The 22678-nt window shown below is 43.0% G+C and overlaps 1 protein-coding gene and 1 long non-coding RNA gene across 3 annotated transcripts in view; one reads left to right on the forward strand and one right to left on the reverse strand.

Annotated features, from left to right (window-relative positions):
* AFF1 (AF4/FMR2 family member 1) overlaps positions 1–22678 on the reverse strand; it is a 124635-nt gene that overhangs the window by 6125 nt on the left and 95832 nt on the right. For both annotated transcript variants that reach the window (XM_018576201.1, XM_018576202.1), the window contains 5 exons: positions 15452–15555; positions 6800–7034; positions 4288–4382; positions 4103–4166; positions 333–469 (listed from right to left, as the gene is read on the reverse strand). In XM_018576201.1, the coding sequence (XP_018431703.1) occupies positions 333–469; positions 4103–4166; positions 4288–4382; positions 6800–7034; positions 15452–15555 (635 nt within the window). The remainder of the gene's footprint in view (positions 1–332; positions 470–4102; positions 4167–4287; positions 4383–6799; positions 7035–15451; positions 15556–22678) is intronic.
* On the forward strand, positions 3939–15001 carry LOC108804454. Its single transcript, XR_001942364.1, has 3 exons — positions 3939–3949; positions 7571–7572; positions 14884–15001. It is a non-coding gene; the product is annotated as an uncharacterized LOC108804454 (long non-coding RNA).

Here is a 22678-nt window from a genome sequence, read left to right on the forward strand (position 1 = left end):
GGGTGGGGGTGGGTGGGGGGTGTCACAGGCTTAGTCTTAGTAACCTGTGACGCTCTGGCCAGCTTCCCACCCAGTTTATTGACGTCACTAGCTGCCAAGAGCTGACTGGGATGCTCTGGCTGGCGTTTCACCCAGCTCTTGGCAAAGAGTGACGTCAGTGAGCTGGGTGGGATGCCGGACAAAGGTACCTTGCACACCCCCCCCCACCATAACATGCACCGTGTTGAGGAACGTTAATATACAGAAAAGTGGAGAGAAGGTAGAATGGCACAGGCATAGGGAAGCAAAGTTTAGTAGTATACTGTCTTTATCAGATATTAAGGTTTACTTACTTAATAAGATCAATTGTTTCAGCAAACATAGTGTAGGCAGGCTTTGGTGCATGGACATCAGCTTCCATAGCAATACCGCACTCAATAAAAAACATGGCAGCATCTAGGTAATTAAATGACTTTCCAATTTTGTCCGACTAACACACAAGTACAAAAGAGATAAATCAATGAAAGAATCAAACAAACAGCTGAAACATATGAGGCTTTAATGTGCGAGTTTACATATATTTTTAAGTACTTTAATGATGTGTTTAGTCAGTGGCAGACAAACTGCAAGGGATTCCTAGGCAAATAAAAACGTTTGCACATCGTATTTAACTTTTATCAGAAATGATGCTTCACATATGTACATACCTTCCTTATGTTATGTTTTCCCTGGAGAAAGTAAAAAAATTCACTTACTTCTGCAATATTTTACACCTACAAGCTCTTCAAGCAAAAGTGCCCATTTTACCTCTGTTCCATGGCAGATTTTAGCATTCACTAATCCATTTGCTGCAGCTGCACATTCAATGGAATCACCAGTAACCAAGCATTGCATTACTACTACTGAATACTGCTAACACTGCTGACATTTTGTACAAGAGAAAGGTTCAGGGTCTGATCAAAGGGAAAGGTTGCAGTGCTCATTATATCTGCTACTGGATCCTTACAAGTCATTCTTTTAGTTAAAATGACATCGTCACCAACTTAAAAAAAAATTCAGGCAGATACAAATATTTTTAATGCTTTCTTGCACTGTTTTCCCTTTACATACATTATTTTTCTTAAATCGTATTCACTTGCAATGTGCATTTGAACCTGCTACAAACATTGATTAGCAATTTCCCTGGCACATATACCTACCTCCATGCACCTCATAGTCCTCTCCTCTTCTGTGAGTGTCTATTTTCTGTGCTGACCCAGCTCTTCTGCCCCTCTCCTATTCTCCCTACATAACTTTTTATGTTGCTGAAAGAAAAGAGGTGAAGGGGGATACTATAGAAAGTCACTTGAGTGACAATTGAGTTTGCTGGGGCTGCTGACATCACATATAAGATGGTAGCACCCAGAAGCAGTCTCAGGGCTTTTGGGTGATGACACAAGAGGTTTTACAGGTAAATAACATGCAAAACAACATGTTAAATACACATATAATCTTATAGGAATTTTTTTGCTGAAAGTAATGGTTTGGCGACAAGATCTTAACATAGTTGATTATATACTCTCATGTGAAGAGCACACTTACAGATAGCTTTTAAGGAAACAGATTTGCAAATGAAGTACGTTTATTTTGCTGAATACATTTTCAGCTATTGGTTGTACTGTTCAAAGTCAAATTATTGATGCTCTTCTAATAAATGAAGCTGTACAAATCTTGTGGAATCTGAAATGTAATTGACTGCTTTAGAACCACCAGGGACTGCAATTTTGGGCTAGGAAGCAAACTGCCCAAATCTCAAACCTCCAAGTGACCCCATGTACTCCTAATATCATAAGGACTGCATTATTAAATGCACAGCAGAAAAGAGGTATGCAGCCCACAACGTTTACAGCAGATAACATCCAGGATTAGGAACGTTTAAATTCCAACCACAGCAATGGAGACTGAAAACCTGTGATAACCCAGAGCAAGTAAACAGTAGTGCAGGGGCTTGGTGCAAACCCAGTTTGTCTGCGTTTTCCCAAACCCATGCAAAACCATCACTGACACACACCCCCTCCAGGCCCAATCATTTTCAGCAGGGGCTTCCCTGCCCCATTGTGATGGAATGTCCCTGTCGCAAGTGACTGTGTTTACTCAAGCCTCAGAACAACCCTAGTTAACAGCACAAATATCTTCTAACAAGTATTTATTATACTGTCCGACTTCCAAATGCTGCAGTTGGTAGATGAATGATATGGCAGCCATGGAGTGCACCGCTTAATGCAAAGTATTATATAAGAGAAGCGCTAAGGCAACTTTGTTGGTTCTTGTAACATATCATAATTCTGAGCAAATGATGGCAATTGCTCCTGAGAAAACCCTCTAGCAGCATTTCTTGGTTTGGTGAAATTATTTGATTAGAATATAACATAATAATATCAGCAATTTGTCACTCTGCTAGCATGGCTTTTATCAGAGCATTTCTTTATTTATGAAACCGTACTTCTAGAACAGCATTTTGACATTGGCCTAACTTTGACTTTTGCCCAGGGCCTTTTTATTTTATTTGTTTTTATACCACTTGGCCAGCTCTTTGAGCCAAGTATTAAAAAGGCCCATGCACTGTGACAAGAGTACAAGCCTGTGAAGTGTTAAAAACCATCACTGGCATATTAATGTATAGCGAAGAGTTCCTGCTGGGGAGTAGTTCTTCATCCTCACAGGAATGTAAACAATAAAAACAGGCAGCCTGCCAGGGAACATATGGCAAACTCTCTCTACATAACACAACAGCTTTCAGAAGTTGAAACAGAAACATACGAGCTGAGGAAAGTTCATGTTAAAGAGAGCTCCTTAATCCATATTTTAACACTGATGACTTGTCTAAGAATTCAACTGACTACCATGACGGTTATGGGATGCTGCTGCTTTGGCACCTTTAGTCTTGCTGTATCGGTTCACTGCAAGGGACATTTTACGGAATGTGTACAAAATGGGGGACTGTTTAAATTACTTCAGGCTCTCTAAGTCAGGGGTAGTAAGGAGATAACCTAGCATGTCAACATTAAAATGTAAGGAAGTTTTGAAGAAAAATATATTATACATGTCTGTAAAAATCTAAACATATCCTAACGTTTTAGTCTTCGTAACAAACTTGGCATTCACTTTCATTCACAATTTTTTTTCTATCAGGAGAGCAATTAATCAACTTAAGTCAGATGCCAGTGTTATGTAGAGTGCATGGGTCAGGAGTGTGTAGTGTACAAAGTGCAGGAGTCAGAAGTATGTCGTGTATAAAGTGCAGAGATACAGGCGTGTGTAGCATACAGAGTGCAGAGGACAGAAACATGTAAAGAAAAACATGCAAGGGTCAAAGAGTGCAGGGGCAGTAATAAAAGTGACATACAGCCCAGGAAAGTGCAGGGGTGTGGAATATGAATCATACATTAGTGCAGAGGTCAGAAGTAAATACACCCTAGTGCACAGCACCACCTATAATTCACTCCAGCCCCTTTATTCAAAGCATACCAGTACCCTCATAAGGCATTTTGACAGCCCACACACCCACAAACATACATGCATGCACCCAATCTTGCTTTGTAAACACAACACAGGGACCAGGGACTCTGGGTGACATAATTGACTAAATGTAGACATGACAGCATGTTGTGCAGCTACTGCACCAGATAAAACATGGGTGGTAGTGGTGTCAGCACCTGGGGCACCAGGCAAGAGATGCAATGAATGTGTTCCAGGTGCAAAAACCAGTAACTCCCATGATGGGGGGGTTGCAATCAAACCATTACATGCCTGCGATCGATGGGTAGATTGAAACCGACCTGTTGCAACCCCCACTTTAAGTAAATGTCAACGCCTACTCAGCATACAATGGCTTATTAACCCTTACAAGGATGGTGCCACCTGCTATACTAGAGAGTTGAGATGCTTGTTGTTAGGTATTCAAATTTGTATACGGATACCAGCTCCTCATGTCTTTACCATATAGTATGCCATGTATAATAAAAAATATAGTATGCCATGTATAATAAAAAATATATATAAACTCATGCATTTTTTATAGGTTTCTTTAACCCAAAAGTTCAAAGAAAGACTTGCAACACGAAACAGCATAAAACAAACTTACCATGGCATCAGCTTTGTGTTTTAGCTTCTTGGCTTCCTTCATGTAATGTTCTGGTGAATGTAACCTAAGTGAAGAACAGACATTTAATTATAAGCACTTCTCACTGGCTCCAGGATCCATTAAAGGAAGACAGGTAGGCATGTGTAAGCAAAGTATACTGAGAAATAAGAATACAACAGACATACTTTTCTTCAAACTTCAGCTGAGGTCTTGTTGGCTTGGCAGTACCATTTGGCAAAGAAGGCACTGGGAAAGGATTTGTGTTATTTTCTGTAGAAACCTGGAAATTTTTATAAAGAATTTAGTCCATAACCGATATGGAAATCTACTAAAGCCAATAGCTATACAATAATTTGCTCAAAACTATATACAAATAAAAGCCTAATTTAAAAAAGGTAAATATATTTAATAGAAAATACTAATGCAGAACAGAAGTAGCTCTTAAAACATTTACACTACTGTAAATTATGTGCAACTCTGTTACACATTTACAACTTAATATACCATTATAGCTGCATGCTTTCTTTGCACCGATAGCTAATGTGGAAGAATAGACAAGCTTGTCTATCAAAAGCCAATGTTACTTTAGGAAAGTAGGCGCTAGTCACCCATCGGTTTCTTATTTCTAGTAAACACGATAAGAACTCCTTTTTAACACCCCTTCCTATGTTTTATAATAGTAAACATGGCCCTACACTATGGCACTGTCTGCCACACATCTGCTGGGTTGACAAAAGCAACTCCTTCGCTCACTGCTGATACGGAGCGGTTAATTTACTAAACGATTGGAGGATGTTCACTCTGCAATGTGAATGTTAATATAAATGGACATGCGCTCGTTATGAATACCCAATCATGTGAGGTTAATTAGGAAAAAAAATAAAAAATCAGGAGGATTTTTGCTACAGCAATAAATTTTTTGCCAGAACAGGATTGGTTGATAGTGAACACAGCTTCACCTTACTCAGTTAGCATTAACTTCCCTAAGTGAACAACGTCTACCCCTTTAGTAAATCAACCCTAAGATATCTGCATTACGTAAAAGTGCAGCAACAGGTTACAATTCCAAATAATGCACCTGCACGGAGGACTGTGGAGAAGATTCTCTTGTAAAGACCTCCAAAATCTATATCCAATAAGCTACAGGAACTACAGTTTCATTCAAATGTCCACTTGGTGCTAGAAAGGCCCATGTTGTTAAGGTAGTCATCTGCTCTTCAGGATAAATATGCCACACAAGTGAGCTCCTAATCTCCTTTCCCACCCCAAAGCCTTGGATGCTCCATAACCTGTCCTTTGGGACAGAAATGTCCGAATATCCGGAGGGTACTTGAAGCTGATTTGCTACAAGCACCGTGCGGCCAACAATTCTCCAATATGTTCTTTCGACACAAATTAATCTAATGATCAACTTCTATTGAGAGGATAGCATCACCAAGGTTCGAATTTCAGCCGAGCCATGCTGAATCAGCCAATTTTCACTGGCAAAAAAAACAGTCTAAACCCTCAGTGCATTAGCTTGCACCAGAATCAGATTTGTTTACACTGGATTTAGAGGACATGCAGGCTTTTGCAAAGTAGGAAGTACAAAGTCTATATGCCAAAGAACGTAGCCCAAAGGAGTCGCTCAAAATCCATCTTTTACTGACCTAATGAAACTGTAACCAGAGAGTGATGTGGGTTACCACACGTTAGGCCCCATTCACGCTGAGGGGAAAATCCCGCGATACCCGCCACGATATCGTGCATTTGTGCCGCGCAATATCGCGAGAAGTCGCCAGCCAATGAGTTTCAATGGAGCTGTCTTAATGTAAAGCTCCATGTCGCCCGTCGCAAATCGCGCCTGCAGGACCCTTTTTCCCGCGGATGTCGCGCAAATTTCCATTTTTTTAAAATGCAGCCCGACGGTGAAGATCGTCGCTGGAACGTCGCCCGAACTGTCGCACTCTCCCGCCGCGCGGAAATCCGCTCGAGGTAAGTGTTGCTTAGTGTTAATGGGGCCTTATAGTGCATTTGGAGATCAACCTTTTAAGCCTATCAATTTTCATGTAACAGAGCTCGCAGAAACTTTATACTGGGATAGTCAGGCTGTTATACAGCGTGACAATGTATATGTTACAAAATATAGTGGCCATATGAGCATAGGGAACATTCTGTTTTGCTCCACGAATGGTTGCGAAACAGAAATTCACTTCTTTTCTACTAACTGTAAAATCCATGTAGAGAAGCCAGTAAAAGTTTAAACAAGTGTAAAACTAGCGCCAATTTAGAAAAAAAGAAATGTACATTTGTGTGGCATCCCTTACCGGCTAAAACCTAACTTCAGTGTATGCCTATGAACTTACACAACTAAGCTGGAAAAAAGAAAAATGAACATTTGACTAATTTGCATTGTTCCATTTTGACCTTACCACAGATAGTGCTCCATGTTTCTGCACCGAGAAAGAATTAATAATAGTTTTGCTAAGCACAGCAGATCACGCACTCGGTCATCCAAGCTTTACAGAACAATCCACTCAAACTATTTTGAACATTTATACAGAGACCAAAGCAACGCAGCATTTTGTCCTGTCATCCACAGATGTACATTTCGTTCTGCCAACGTCAGCGAATATACACCAGATGGTATTTGCTGCTGCAGAGAACCACAGAGATGGCTGAGGGAGATTAGAGAGGACTCTCAACCAGCGAACATACCTTGCTGCTGTGTGTGTGTTCGCTACTCGTTTCCTCCACCTTTCTTTGTTTGGGAGTGGTAGGTTCTTTGCCGCTGCTTTTATTGCTCTTTGAGGTGGATTGCTGCCTGGAAGGGCTGCTCTCATTAGGACGTCTCTTGTGTGCCATCTTCTCAGGTTTTTTGTGCTGCGTTGGAGATGAGGCTTTCTGATGTCGGTGTTCTTTATGAGAGGTCTCAGAAGACATTTTAGGCACCCTGGACAAAAGCAAATGCAGCATATTACCTTTGTGCAGAAAAAACTTTCAAAACCCAATCATTTGTCTACACTTGGAAACCTGAGATGATGATTATTTAGCTTAATGGAAGAACGGACTTTCTGAAACTTTCACTAAATATTTAAAAATGAATTGATATGCACAATCCTGATCAACCACAGCATACTTTTATACTTGTTTAATTTTACTCACTGATGTTAGAAAACCATCACTGGAACAAGAGCCAAATTAACACAATGGCAAAGTTCAAGCAACAATTATTCCTGAACCTAAGAAAACATCCAGCCCTGTAAGGTCTTGTTCGCACTGGCTTCAGCTTGTTTTAGCCTTTAACCCTTTCCCTGCCCAGCCCTGGTCTCCACTTTTAACCTCAGCTGGCCAGACATTTTTCACTTTGTTTTATCCAACTACAGCTTTGAGAGTTTGTAAAAGACCCACCAAATCATACCTTTTCTGAAAGCACAGGGCCAGTACAATAAAAAGATGATGCTGCCGATTATGTACATCCCATGGCAGTTGTTCAAATGTTAAAGTCATTATCAGCACACAAAACAACATAACACAATTTCAACTAAATCTAACGGATAAAGCTGTATTGAGGTAATAAATAAATATTTGTCCATTTTAAAGTGCACTTTTAGTGCGAAACAGTTTAAATTACACACAAAATCGTAAATAAGCAAATGATGCTAAAAATCTGGAGTTTAGCCTCACATTTATGTGTTGTGGTAACATACGATCAGCATTGCAGCTTGTGTTTTGCATTGCGATAAAATGATGCTGGCATGCATTCTATTGCAAAGTATTGTGTCACAATGCACAGCAATGAAGTACTGCAATGTGTTGCAACAACACACTGGTGTGTGTGTGTGGGGGGGGCGGGGGTGCTTTTAGGTGGTGTTATTTCTACCTATTTTTTTTTTTTTTACATTACTGTCAGGGGCTAAAGAGACCTCTTCTATTTCCTTTTTGAGACAGAAATTTCAGAAGACAGAATTTCCTTCTCCTCTACAGCCCCTGCACTAGTGAACAGGAAGTGCTCAGTACAAAGCCTCTTCTGTCCATTTATCAACTGAGAACATAGTAAATGTTTACCATCTCCTCAGTTATGGGCACTGGAGAAATCAGTACTAATCATGCCGGTGTTCAGTCAGGAAAGTAAAGGATCAGTAAATGACACATTTATCAGCTATTGGCTTATAGCAGAAGTGTGACCGCAACAGACATAAGGCATATTAACATGGCCAGCTGGAAGTGGTACTGTTCACCCATATGACTTGCACTGGCAGTGAAAGGGTTACAGAACTCAGTTCCAGTTTTGGACAGGTTAAACACAGCTCCTAATAGAGGTGCTGACGAACACTTTGACCCTTTTGCTGCCAGAACAGTTGTTGCCTTTTTTTGCACACGTTATAATCCACATTTTAGGCCCGATAACCTCTCTGGCGGTATGATTTTTTATTTTTTCGTTCTATGTGCTTTCGTTTTTTGTTACTTTTGAATCTCCCGCCGGTTCCGCCTCCCCCCCTCCCTGCGACGCGGACGCTTCCAAGGGACGGAACCCGGAAGACGAGTGCCGGCATCGGCCGGAGGACACAACGCGGCTCGAGGGACAAGGTAAGAGACGTGCTGTGTATTCCCGTGTGTGGCTCGGGGGTTACCGCTTATGGTACAGAAAATTAACCCCGAGCCACTCTCGGGAATACCGCCAAGAAGGTTAAAACCCCCCAGAATTATATATTCTTTTAAGGCCGGTTCACACCACAAACAGTGCGTTCCAGAGCGGTCAGGCTCGGGAACGCAATCCAGCCAGCTACCTGCGTTTAGGGGCAGGAAGGGGCACTGAAGTCAATGGCACTGCAGCCATGCCCCCCGCCCCAGTGCGATCACCTGCACCCGATTGCGTGGCACATTAGTGCCTGCGTTCTGGTCCAGTGCAATCAGCAAAAATGCTGCAAGCACTATTTTCGCAGATGACACTGGACCGAAACACAGGCACTAATGTGCCTTACGTTCGGGTGCTGGCGAGGCACCTCTGAACGTAGGGAGCCGGACGGCGTGCGATACAGTGCGTTCCAGAGCCTGACCACTCTGGAACGCACAGTTTGTGGTAAGAACCGGCCCTAAAACAGAGAACCTGTAGAATAAAATTATGGCACTTGCAAATTTTTATGGCACAAGATATTACAGCAACTCTTTACCAAACCCAAAATGCCAGCAAAAAATGCACTAAGTGAATTATATAATAATCAATGTTTTTGAAATGAATAAAAAGATTAAGTTGTGCCAAGTAAATAGATACCCAACATGCCAAGCTTAAAAGTTGTGTGCAAATGTGAAAAACCGTAAAATCCCAAATTGTCCATGAGCTACACTTTAACAGCCTGAGAGTTAGTGACATTAAACCCTCAGATTTTTGAACATAAAACAATACTGTAATGTGTGCCTTACTGTAATCCATGGTTGTTTCCCTTCTCTTTGCTGCTCTTCCTTTTAAATCTGTATCTGTTCTCATGCTGGGCAGAACTTCTGTTTTGCAGCAGACTGCCTTGTCTCAGGAATGGATATATGGTGTCTGTGTATAGGTTTGTATAGGTTTGTAACCTGAGCCAGCACTACAGGAAGAGGCAGTCAGCTGCAAAGGGAAGTTCTCCCCAAGCATGAGAAGACATGAGGATTTAAAAGTAAGAGAAGGGAAACTACCATGGATTACAGTAAGGCACACATTACAGTATTGGTTTATGTTAAACAATCTGAGGGTTTAATGTCACTTTAACCATGAATATTGGCCCTAGAATTATTGCTCTCACTCAATGATAGATGCCTAATGTCTTCTCTGCGGCCCATTGAAGCTGATCAAGCACAGATCGTGTTTCATCAGCTTCTTTCACCGGGAATGACAACTCAGAAACCAGAAGTGATGTAATCAACATTTGTTCCAGTTCCATTCAGTGGGGAGGAGATCAGCGATTGGATGTTCAAGGTCTCTCTCCTCTGGGCCCCCTGACACAAGCGATGCTAGTCCCAGGCCCACAAGAGGGAAAGGGGAGTCCGGGAAGCAAGGGGAGGGGTGTCAGGCGGGCGTGACACACATTCACCAGCCCAGGGAAGAGATCAGGCGGCTCTGCAACTGCCCCAATTGCTTCAAGTGTAATAGTGACAGTAAGCTTTACACAGGTAAACAGACTCCTGGCGGCATACATCGATGACAGCAAAAGGGCTAAACAAGCTACTAGCAGACCTAAATCTTATTAAAGCCTGACTGCAGCTTGTTGAAAGAGACAGCGCTGGCAATAAAGTCTGTATTTTAACATTTCCAAACGAGAGCTGAAAAATACTTTGGGGGTTTACCAAAACTTTCTGAAAGCTCTGCAAATGCGTTGCAAAAGCTTGCTGTACACACTGCTCTTATATAAGCTGAAGCCCGAGTGAACAAGGCCTCACTGTTCTGATTTTTTTAACAGCAAAACACCAACACCAGTACCACAACAAAACAAGGATAGGAAAAATACCACAAAATATAAAACACTAGAGCATATATCTTTCTGGGTGCCATGGTGTGCGCACATCCACTTGCCTTGTCCAGTTTTAAAGAAATAAGAAATATACACCACTGTGCCAAAGTTTTAGGCAAGTGTGAAAAAAATGCTGTAAAGTAATGTTTTCACAAATATATAATTTTTCTTGTATAGTTTTATCAATTCACAAAATGCAAAGTGAGTGAAGAAAAAACTAAATCGAATAAAAATTTGGTGTGACTACCCTTTGTGCAAGTGGTAGAATTGATGCTGGTTTGAAGCCAAAGTCAGGGATTTTATAGGATTAGAGTCAGGTGTATGAGTAACCAATTATACCAAACAGGTGCTAATGATCATCAAATCTCATACGTAGGTTGAAACACAGTCATTAAAAGGAGAACTATGAGGTGAGTGCTTTTCACTCACCTCATAGTTCTAGCCGACCTGCGACAATGAGGCTGTCACAGGTCGGCTCAGTAGATCGGGAGGTGAGCGAACACATACCGGCGTCCGCTCACCTCTCGATCCTGTCACGGCTCTCTGCCGTGACAGGGGAGGGGCTGGATTCCCCCCTCCCCGCCAGCGCTGACTTGCGGAACGGACGGGGAGGGGGCGGGTACAGCTGGCTCTGTCTCTAGATAGGCAGAGCCAGCTGTCAGTCACGCGCTGGGCAGATCCCGGCATAATTGTCGGGATCCGCTTCAGCATCTCAGTATACCGCGAGCAGCAGCTCGCGGTATACTGAGCTTAGGGTGACGGGAGGACGCTAGTTTGTGTCCTCCCGTTACCCTAAGGAGAACTATGGGGAAACGCCTTAACCCCATAGTTCTCCTTTAACTGAAACAGCTTTGTAGGAGGCTTAAAACTGGGTGAGGAACAGCCAAACTCTGCTACTAAGGTGAGGTTGTGGAAGACCATTTCATGTCACAGGTCATACACCATGGCAAGACTGAGCACAGCAACAAGACACAAGGTAGTTATACTGCATCAGCAAGGTCTCTACCGGGCAAAGATTTCAAAGCAGACTGGAGTTTCAAGATGTGCTGTTCAAGCTCGTTTGAAGAAGCACAATGAAACTGGCAACTTCGAGAACCGTAGACGCAGTAGTCGGCCAAGGAAACAATGCAGCAGATGAAAGACATCATGCTTACTTTACTTCCCTTTGACATTGGAAGATGTCCAGCACTGCAATCAGCACCAAACTGGCCGAAACCAGTGGGACCCAGGTACTCCCATTTACTGTCTAGAGAAGTCTGGCCAGTAAAGGAATGCCCAACTGCAATTCATTAACCATTTAATGAACCAATGGTGCTTTCACTAAAGCAATAAAGTGTTTATTCCATCGGCAGTATAGTGATACTAACACATAAGGCATGCACATACCGAGAGTCTCAACTATCTCCTGAACCATATTCTTTTACCAAAGCAGAAATTGGTTCATTTCAGAGACAGTATGGTAATACCAACATAATGTATGCACATACAAAGGGCCCTAACCATCTCCTGCACCATATTCTTGTACTAAAGCAGTAACTGGTTCATTTCAGAGACAGTAGGCAATTCTAACATAAGGCATGCACATACCAAGGGTCCTAACCATCTCCTGAACCAAAATTATTTTACTAAAGCAAATAAATTGGTTATCTCAACGGTAGTATAGTAATACCAATAAACAAGGTATGCGCAACCACTGAGATTCATAACTACCCCATGTACCTGTGATGCTTTCACTAAAAGCAGTAAATGGGTCATCATAGAGACAGCATAGTAGCACCAATACATAAATTATGCCCGATTGAGGTTCATTAACCACTTCATGAACAAATGGTACTTTTCCTAAAACAATGAAGTGTTTATTCTAGCAACAGTATAGTGATACCAACACAAGGTATGCGCAACATTAAGTTCCATAACTACCTCATGAACCAAAGATGCTTTTACTAAAGCAATAAATTGGTTATTTTGAAAACAGTACAATAATACCAATACATAAGGTATGCACACTACATTACCACCCAGTCAAGTCTCTCCTTAAAGAGGTAAATGGGATAGTTTGCAGACAGTAGTCATACAAGCGCTTACAGGTGCTTGTCTACCAATACATGCATCAAGCTGTGCAAGAGATGTGTCCGCATATGGCAAGGGACGCTGCATGCCCCTTCACTTAGCCAGTAAATGCTTATACACACATAGCGTCTATCCAGGCGAGATAAAGTTGTAGCAATTCAGCTAAAGAGGCCTCGTCATGGACTTCGAAGGTGCTGTACACTCTGAGATGCACAAGTAACCCAAAGGTTGCAACCAGAGTAATCAGTAAAAAGGCCCCACACCTGTGAGGCAGACACACCTAGGCCGATACAATTAATGGATCAGCTCAGCCTGGTAGCAGTTGTAGACTGGAAGAAAATAATCCTCACCATGAAAAGATAGATGCTGGCTCTTATACAGAGAGGCAGACCTAACCATATAGGAGAGAGTAAAGTCTCATAAAAGCTTTAGCGGACGTTCATATCTGCCAAGGAAGTAAAGCCTTGAAGATAAAGTAACCTCATCCAGCATCTACCCTTCTGTTGGATTTGCATCTTTATCCATGCTCTAACAGGCAAGTAAAGGGAAGTTCACCTAATTAGGGCTGAAGGAACAATCCCCAGCCCCCGCTCAGGTGAGAGCAATCATAGCTCTCCATCTTGTGAGCTCACACCCAGCCAGGTGGTAAATCAGAGTTGCTAACAGCAACAAAAAAACTTTTTAGCCCTGATGCACAATATGTCTGCAGCACTATCAAGTTTGAACCATCTGGAAACAACCAGAGTATGCACCTAAAGTGCTTATGGACACACCAATGCTTATTTGCAAAAGGAGTCTGTAAAACATTTGCTACCGGCCTAGGTTTGCCTTGCTTACACAGATAGGCTGTTGCCTATGACCCAAAGGCCTGATGAAAGTACAAAAAACCATCCTTGGCTGATAACACTCCTTATATATGCTCTAACACAAAAAGAAGGTTGCCAAAGCGTGAAATTGGGGAAAATCCCAATATTCCTGCGTAACACTAACCACAGCAGTGTAGGAAGGAGTAATTAGGTTGCCTATTGTCTGGGGTTGCTGCTTGCAGATTGAAAAGGTGTTTGCACTGCAGCTCATGCCTCCAACTAGCCACATCCCTAGTGGAACAACATATAACACATATGAACGTGCGTTAATAAGAGGCACTACAACCCTTAGCAACCAACACCCAAAAAGGAGGATCGCCTCCCAAGGCCCCCCCCCACTTCATGTTCATGACTGCTTGTGGCTCCATCCCTCACACGCTGCACTCCCTCCCTGGTGTCTGTGGATGCTGGCGCCAGCGGTACTCACCAATCCATCGCATAGCTGTCCATTCAAGGAGGCGCTGGATGCAACAAGATATGAATATCCACAACATGACAGCATTCATAAGGAGCATGGATGGCAAACCGCCCCATTCAAGGCAAGGCAGAGGAGAACTATGAGCCGAACCAAATGTAAGGGAAAGCTCTGCTAGAGCCGATATGCACCCGGGGATGGTTGCTTTTCCTCAAGGCGGATAAGAAACCTCAGGGATAGATGGGGAGGCAGGTCCCATAATAGGATAACCTGGAGGTTAATCCTAGGACAAGCCCAGGCATTCAACCCCCCAGGTCCACTGTCCCTGATTTACGGGGAGCACACACTGGGAGGCCCCTGCAACTAGCACGCAGGCCTATGGAGAAAATAACAAACGGTTACGATGCTCCTGTTGGGCCGGAGGAAACACAAACTAAGGTGGTGGGGCTGTACCGCCCCTTTTAGGCTGTACCACCCCTTTTATTTAAATTGTGGATGATGCGTTTCCTGTTTTAGGTGGGTGGATTCTCTCTCGCAGGTGCTGCCCTGAAAGATGACTTGGGAAAATGGCATCAGGTGCTCTGGACTGATGAGTCAAAGTTTGAAATATTTGGCTGTTTCAGGAGTCAGTCTGTTCGCCAAAGGGCTGGACAGCAGTACAATAATGAGTGCCTGCAGCAACAGTGAAGCACGGTGGAGGTTCCTTGCAAGTCTGGGGCTGCATTTCTGCCAATGGGGTTGGAGATTTGATCAGGATCAATGGTGTCCTCAGTGCTGAGAAATACAAGCAGATGCTTCTCCATCATGCCATACCATCAGGGAGGAGTATGATTGGCCCCATATTTATTCTGCAGCAGGACAATGACCCCAAACATACAGCCAATGTCATTAAGAACTATCGTCTGCGTAAAGAACCTGGAAGTGATGATTCAGCCCCCACAGAGCCCTAATCTCAACATCGAGTCTGTCTGGGATTACATAGAGACAGAAGGATGTGAGGAAGCCTACATCTACAGAAGATCTGTGGTTAGTTCTTCGAGATGTTTGGAACAACCTACCTGCGTACCTACCTTGAGTTCCTTCAAAAACTGTGTGCAAGTCTACCTGGAAGAATTGATGCCATCTTAAAAGGCAGAAGGGTGGTCACGCCAAATTTTGATTTGATTTGGATTCCATTGTGTTAATTGATAAACTATAAAACACTTATTTCTGAAAGCATTCTTAGGCCTGGTTCACACCTGAACATTTTGTAGCACGTTCAACGCTCGACGAACGTTCTACAAACGCTCAAACATCTAAATCCCATTGTATTCAATGGGTCTGGTTCACACCTTGCCGTATTTCCGCCCGTCCGAACGCGATACAAAAACGGCCTACGCCCAAAGAAGTACATGTACTTCCTTGGGGCGTTTTGGTCTCGCGTTTCCATTGGGATACAGCCAAGTAGCCCACGGAAACGCGCGTTTTTTTACAGCGAATCGCGGTAACACCTGCCTAAAACGTACTTTTTTTTTTTTTTACTTATACATACTTTTTCACCGATTCCTTGTGACTAGAAGCAGCCTTTGCATCATTATCCAACTTAATTTTCTTTTGTGTTTCAAGTGATCCGTCCTTTTTCTCTCTTTCATCAACCTAGCAATAAGCAAAGAAAAAAATAAGTTTAAGCAAGGAATTAGTTTTCAAAATAGCAAGAACTCAAGCTGTGTTAAGCAGAACATTTTGAAAGGTCTCCAACTAACCACCATATGCAAAGTAGCAAAATATACCCCTATAAACCAGAGCCATTTTTACATTTATGCTATGAGCTTATTTATCCAGCTATAACTTGTGACTACCGAAGATAACACAGTAATACATATATCGTTTCTACAAGACAAACAGGGCTTTCTTTTGGTAATACCATCCAGCAAAAACCATCTTTGCAATCTATAGATAAAATAAGTAATCACTTTTTTTTTTTTTTTAAACGTGTTATTATAGCTATAAAGTGTACATTTTACTGTATTACTGTCCCATTTATAAATCACACCAAAATTCGTTTTTTTTGCTGCAAAGAATTGAATGTTATTTACAAATTAATTAAATAAATGTGCATTTGTTTTTCAATAATGTATAGTTTTAAAATGCACTAAAAAAAAAAAAGTAAAAAATTGAAAGAAAACAAAAAAAAAAGCTTAAACAGATTTAACCACTTACTGACCAGGTGTTTACACCCCCTTCCTGGCAAGGCCATTTTTCAGTATTCAGCGCTGCGGTACTTTGACATTTATTCGGTCATGCAATGCTGTACTAAAAAGAATTTTACACCATTTTTTGGGGACAGATGGAGCTTTCTTTTGGTGGTATTTAATCACCACTGCGGTTTTTATTTTTTGCTATATTAAAAAGGAGGAGAACTATGGGGTCAGGGCTTTTCCCCATAGTTCTCCTCCCGTCACCCTAGGCTCAGTATACCGCGAGCTACAGCTTGCGGTATACCGAGACGCCGGAGCGGATCCCGACATCGATGTTGAGATCCGCCCAGCTGCGTGAGTGAAAGCTGGCTCTGCCTATCTGGAGGCAGAGCCAGCTGTACCCGCCCCCTCCCCCGTCCGTTCCGCCAGTCAGCGCTGGCGGATCGGAGCGCGGAGAGGGGAATCCAGCCCAGGATCGAGAGGTGAGCGAACCCGGTATGTGTTCGCTCACCTCCCGATCTACTGAGCCGACCTGTGACAGTCTTATTGTCACAGGTCCGCTAGAACTATGAGGTGAGTGGAAAGCACTCACCTCATTGTTCTCCTTTAAGGAAAAATTACTGAAAATTTTGAAAAAAAAAGTTCATTACGTTATGAAACATTTATTATTACCCAATTAATTGGTAAAATATAAAAGACTGGGTCAATTCGGGTAAACACCAAGCTTTAAAATGAATGGCCCTAGAATTATTGCTCTTACTGCGACGTTCGTGGCGATATGTGCACCCGACACATGTTTGCTTGCGTGTATGTATGGGTGGGGACTTAAAAAAGAATTTTAAAAAACTATTTTTTTTAATGTGTAACTATGAATTTTTTGGGGGAAACTAACTTTTTTTATTGCCATCACATGTGATAGCAAAGAGGATGTGACAGGTCCTCTTTATGGAGACATCAGGGGTCTCCAAGACCCCTATGGAGAGTGACACAAGTATGCGGAAGTGATGTAATATACAACACTTGCGCATTCTGACAACGGAAAGGGGACGATCTCCCTCTGATCCCGTCACAGAGCCACTATGCTGGTCCCGGGCTTGCACCGGGAGGGGGGGCACACACACGGACCAACACCTTATACAAGCGATTCACCGGATCTATAGCCGATGGATCACTTGCATGTTAACAGGCATTGCTGCCAGTTTTAAAATTTTGGGACTTTCCCACACGCGCGAGTGGAGCATGGAGATGTCTCCTCTGGGTCTAAAATAAGGTTTGTATTAAAAACAGAATAATAATAATTAGGGATTAACCGATATATCGCCCGTCGAAACATATCGGCCGAAAATCACGAAAGTGCCATTTTCCCGCCGATACATCGGCGCATCCCTGCTTTCTTTCCTCCCCGCTGGACGCTGCTCTGTGTCCCAGCGGGGAGGTGAGAAAGTGACAGCCGGCCGAGCGCTGCGAGAGGAGAGCGCTGTGAGCGGCCCGGTGTCCCTCCTCTCACGCTGCTCGTCCGCCTATCACAGTGCGGCAGAGCAGTGTGGGGGCGGAGACAGTGCTGTCACAGGAGGCTGGGCTCTCCTCTCGCACCGCTCACTCAGCCTCCTGTGACAGTGTGTGTCAGAGAGGAGAGCGGGTACAAACACTCAGCGATCAGAAGTTGGTAGCCGACTACAAGATCAACCTTTTCCCACACAGAAGTTCTTTGCATGGCTGGTTTACTACTCACATATTTTTTCGCCTAATTATTTAGAATTAATAGGGTTTCCCTTGGTTCAGTGTTCTGAAGCTAAAGAATTGCAACACACAGCAGAGGAGGTTTATCAGAAATGCAGCACACACACACTATATTACCAAAAGTATTGAGACACCCTCCAAATCACTGGATTCAGCTATTCCGTGAAATTTCCTTGCTATTAAATATTCCACGGTCACCTGTTCGTGGCTGAGTTGCTATTGTTCCCAGTTGCTTCCACTTTATTATAATACCACTAAGTGGTAGGCCACGTAAAAAGACAGAGCGGGGTCAGCGCATGCTGAAGTGCACAGAAGTCGCCAACTGTTTGCAGAGACAATAGCTACAGACCTCCAAACTTCGTGTGGCCTTCAGATTGGCACAATAACAGTGCGTAGAGAGCTTCATGGAATGGGTTTCCATGGCCGAACAGCTGCAACCAAGCCTTGCATCACCAAGTGCAATGTAAAGCGTCGGATGCAGTGGTGTAAAGCATGCCGCCACTGGACTCTAGAGAAGTGGAGTGACAAATCACGCTTCCCTATCTAGCAATCCGATGGACATGTCTGGGTTTAGCGGTTGCCAGGAGAACGGTAGTTGCCTGACTGCATTGTGCAAAGTGTAAAGTTTGGTGGAGGGGGGATTATGGTGTAGGGCAGTTTTTCAGGGGTTGGGCTTGGCCCCTTAGTTCCAGTGAAGGGAACTCTTAAGGCATCAGCATACCAAGACATTTTGGACAATTCTATGGTCCCAACTTTATGGGAACAGTTTGGGGATGGCCCCTTCCTGTTCCAACATGACTGCGTACCAGTGCACAAAGCAAGGTCCATAAAGACATGGATGAGCGATTTTGGGGTGGAGGAACTTGACTGGCCTGCACAGAGTCCTGACCTCAACCCGATAGAACACCTTTGGGATGAATTAGAGCGGAGACTGCGAGCCAGGCCTTCTCGTCCGACATCAGAACCTAACCTCACAAATGCGCTTCTGGAAGTATGGTCAAACATTCCCATAGACACACTCCTAAATCTTGTGGACAGCCTTCCCAGAAGAGTTGAAGCTGTTATAGCGGCAAAGGGTGGGCCAACTCTATATTGAACCCTACAGACTAAGACTGGGATGACATAAAGTTCATGTGCGTGTAAAGGCAGGCGTCCCAATATTTTTGGCAATATAGTGTATATATCTATAGCTGTAGATATCTATAACTATAGATATCTACAGCTATAGATATATACACTAGACAGACAGACACACACACACACAGGGCTTGAAAAAGCCGCTTGTCCTCTCGTCTGTGACCGACTCTCGACTGTGACTCTCGTCGAGTAACTTCCCGGCCGGCCATTGTAATTAAACGGCCGACTGGGAGCTTTACATTCAAGCGATTGGGCATCTCTAGAGACACCTGATCGCTTATATTAGCAGCTGCCAATGCCAGTCCGGAGACCCGCTGTGCCCGATGCAGCCAGGACTGGTACGGCTGCTCTGTGACCAAAGATCAAAGGGAGATTGGTACACGATCTCCCTCTGATCTCCTCTCCAGTCCCCAAATGCAGGAAGAGATGTATATTACATCACTTCCGCATTCCTCTGTCACTCTCCAGCTTTAGAAGCTGGGGAAGTAGATCTCTGCTTCATCAGCTTCTCTGGGGGTCCCTAGGTTACATTAGGGGTCTGGGAGACCTCTAATGTCTACATAAAGAGGACCTGTCATGTAAATTGGCTATCACATAGGGGGATTTTTAGCCCTCCATGTGATAGCAATAAAGTTAAGTGGGGAAAAAAAATTGTAATAAGAAAATACTTTTAAAGTACCCCTCTCCCCACATACACACACAAACACTCGTCGAGTGCGCCTATTGTGCCGCACATGTTATATATCGATGCGAACGTCGGAGTGAGTAATAATTCTTGCGCCACTAATCACTGATAACACTAAACTGATGAGCAATAAAAGCGTTTAAAGCGTCACCTATGGCCAATTTTGGTGTTATCGTTTTTGTGATTTTGCGGGCACGTGCAGGGGCGTAACTAGAAATCACAGGGCCCCAGAAATCACAGGGCCCTAGTTATAACCCTTGCAGAGCCCACTCGAGATCCCACCTGAGGGTGACCCTGCAGAGCCCACCAGAGACTCTCTATGGTGGGCTCTGCAGGGTCTCCAGCCGCCAGTGAAAGCCACCAGCAGAGGATCGCATAGCGACCCATGCGGCCCGCATGGCATCTGGCCAGGCCCCACTGTGCCCCGGGCCCCACAGCGACCACCTGGGTCGCTATGGTGATTGTTACGCCACTGGGCACGTGCAATTTTAAGGCTTGACATGTTTGGTGTCTATTTACCCGACGTGACCGCGTCTCTTGTAGAGAAAATTTTTCTTTTTTCCAGGCTATAATCCGGTCATGCTGAGTGGCGAGGCACGCTAACATTTTTCAAGCCCAGTACACACACCACACACAAAAACAGAATATACGCAATGATACATATCTATGCGCACACACACATTCCTTATAACTTATTTATATATTGTATATCAAAGGAGTTTTTGATGTTCTTATTTGCATACATGTGGTAAATCATTAAGTAGAACAATTTAATGATAAGCATGCACATTTCAGATTGTGGAGATTCAGACAGACGGTCATAGCAGATGGGGCTTTTCTAGTGTATCATTTTGAGTAGATTTTAGGTGCTTTTGTTACAATTTAATGCTGTGGCTAATTATCTTTGAGGGGGTATACTACAGCGTATCAAAAGGCACACAAGCTTCTTCTGTATTATGATTACTATAATTTGTTAATTTTGTGATGATTTTGTATTTCCTCTTAATTGTACCCTGCTGCACTCTAAACAACGCATGTGAATATATTAGAACTGTACAGTTTCAACAAAGATCTTCATCAATAGTCTTTGTAGAAAAAACATCTACTATTAATTGCACCATCTGAGTAGGTCCAAACTCAATACATGGAATTTCATGAGAAATGTAAATTACAATCCCCTGCACTCATATTACTGTTCTAGTTAGCTTCTAGCCGTGAAGAAAAGTTAATATTTTACTTATTATAAATGCAGCATTTCGTGGAAACTAGCTTGTGTGTGTATATAAAGAAGCAAACAGTTTAAGAGAATAAACAATTCTACATTTAAATAAAACCCGGGATGTTTTCCACTTAAATTATTTGAAGAGTTAAGACTCATTTACCCTACAGGACAGCATTAACATTGGATTAACATGCTGCCATGTGTTTTTTGAAAGACTATCTGAATTGAATGGCAAATTTCCAGTCAACACACCCAAAATATACCATGCAGGTCCTTCCAACACAAATATAATGGTGTGATAAGACTCTACTGAACACTACTGAATTTCTATGTCCTGGAAAATGCAGCAACATTCTTGATAATACATTGGATGGGAGCAAGCGCTTAATGACCTTGTCATTTATTAGCATTATACTTTTTTGACCTCTATTCTTCCTGATTCAATGGCAATAATCTCGCTTTTCTTGTAATGAGACATGACATCACTAATGTGGTAAAACACTTCTAACAGACTTGTCAGTGCGACAGGTTTACAAGCCTTTAATCAATAGTTATTTGGTATGGGTCATATTGGACACTGAAAAGGGCTCCAGTGAAGGCAGAAGCATCTAGTGGTTAATCAACAAATCTCTACATTTAATTAGCCAGGAAGCCAGGCTGCCTAGAAACAAGTGAAGCGGCTTCCTAGCCAATCAGGAAGCCGGGCGGCACATCCTGACCTGCCTCCCTCATTGGCTAGGAAGCCAGCTCCATGCTCCCTCCGGTATCAAAGCCATTGGGAGAGTACGAGTACTCGCCCAAATAGTTGGCATCGGCACCGATCCTAGTATCGGTGCATCCCTATTTAATACTGTGGGGAAAAAAAAACATAAGAGCAACCAAGTAAAATAGCAAAGGTCACAGCAAAACTACTAAAATACTCAAAATATGTGCTCACTTAAAATACCTTAGAGCTTCCTTTTAAAGACAAAATAAACATGTATTTTAATGAGCTAAATACTTATAGGCCTCATTCTCACAGGCAACGAGGGCCGTACATCCCCAAGAATTTGTGAATTTATGTGGTTTGTGATCTTCTGTAAATCTCGTCTGCAGGAATAGGCCGATTCCTGGTGGTGTACAGCCCTCGTTGCACAAAGGAATGAGCCCTAAAAAGTGTGTAAAGTCTTATAGCTCCTGTTCTTTAGAAAGCAGCCACATTGAGTAAAAAAGCCTGTCCCCTACCAGCATGCAGCAGAGAAAGATCCTTTCTCTCCGTGTGGAAGCAGTAGTCCCTTTGCTGAAGTCTGACATACCCTTGGCTGGCTCAGAGTTGGAACTCTCCAATTAGCAGAGAGCATGGGCACTCTGAAAAACAAGTCCACTCCCCTCTACCATATAATGAGGTTTGAAAATACAGCTTGCCGTGGACAAAACAGAAGGTGATCCTACTGTTCCGTCATTACATGTATGGGGGGGCCAACTTTGGCCTAACCATTTTTCAATGTCATTATGTTTTTTTACAGTTTTCCCTTAGAGTGGGCCAAGAACTTCCTTGGCAGTGGAAATGTGCATTAAAGAAAAAAAACAACTACCATGACACACCTAACTTGCTCAAAAAAATTCCAGTGCAATTTCAGGAAGACAACTTCCTTTACCTCAGGGGAAAAAAAAAAAAGAAGTGCCTGGCACTATAAACAAGGAATTTACATAATCCTGTAAAAGCAGGCAATAAAATGTGCTTGTAAATACTTTTAGCAGCCAGCAAAATGTTTTCTGTGTGTGATCAGGGAACAGGAATCAGGCACACACTGCACC

The sequence above is a fragment of the Nanorana parkeri genome, unplaced genomic scaffold, assembly GCF_000935625.1.
Source record: "Nanorana parkeri isolate BGI_ZX_2015 unplaced genomic scaffold, ASM93562v1 scaffold59, whole genome shotgun sequence".
Taxonomy (NCBI): Eukaryota; Metazoa; Chordata; class Amphibia; order Anura; family Dicroglossidae; genus Nanorana; species Nanorana parkeri.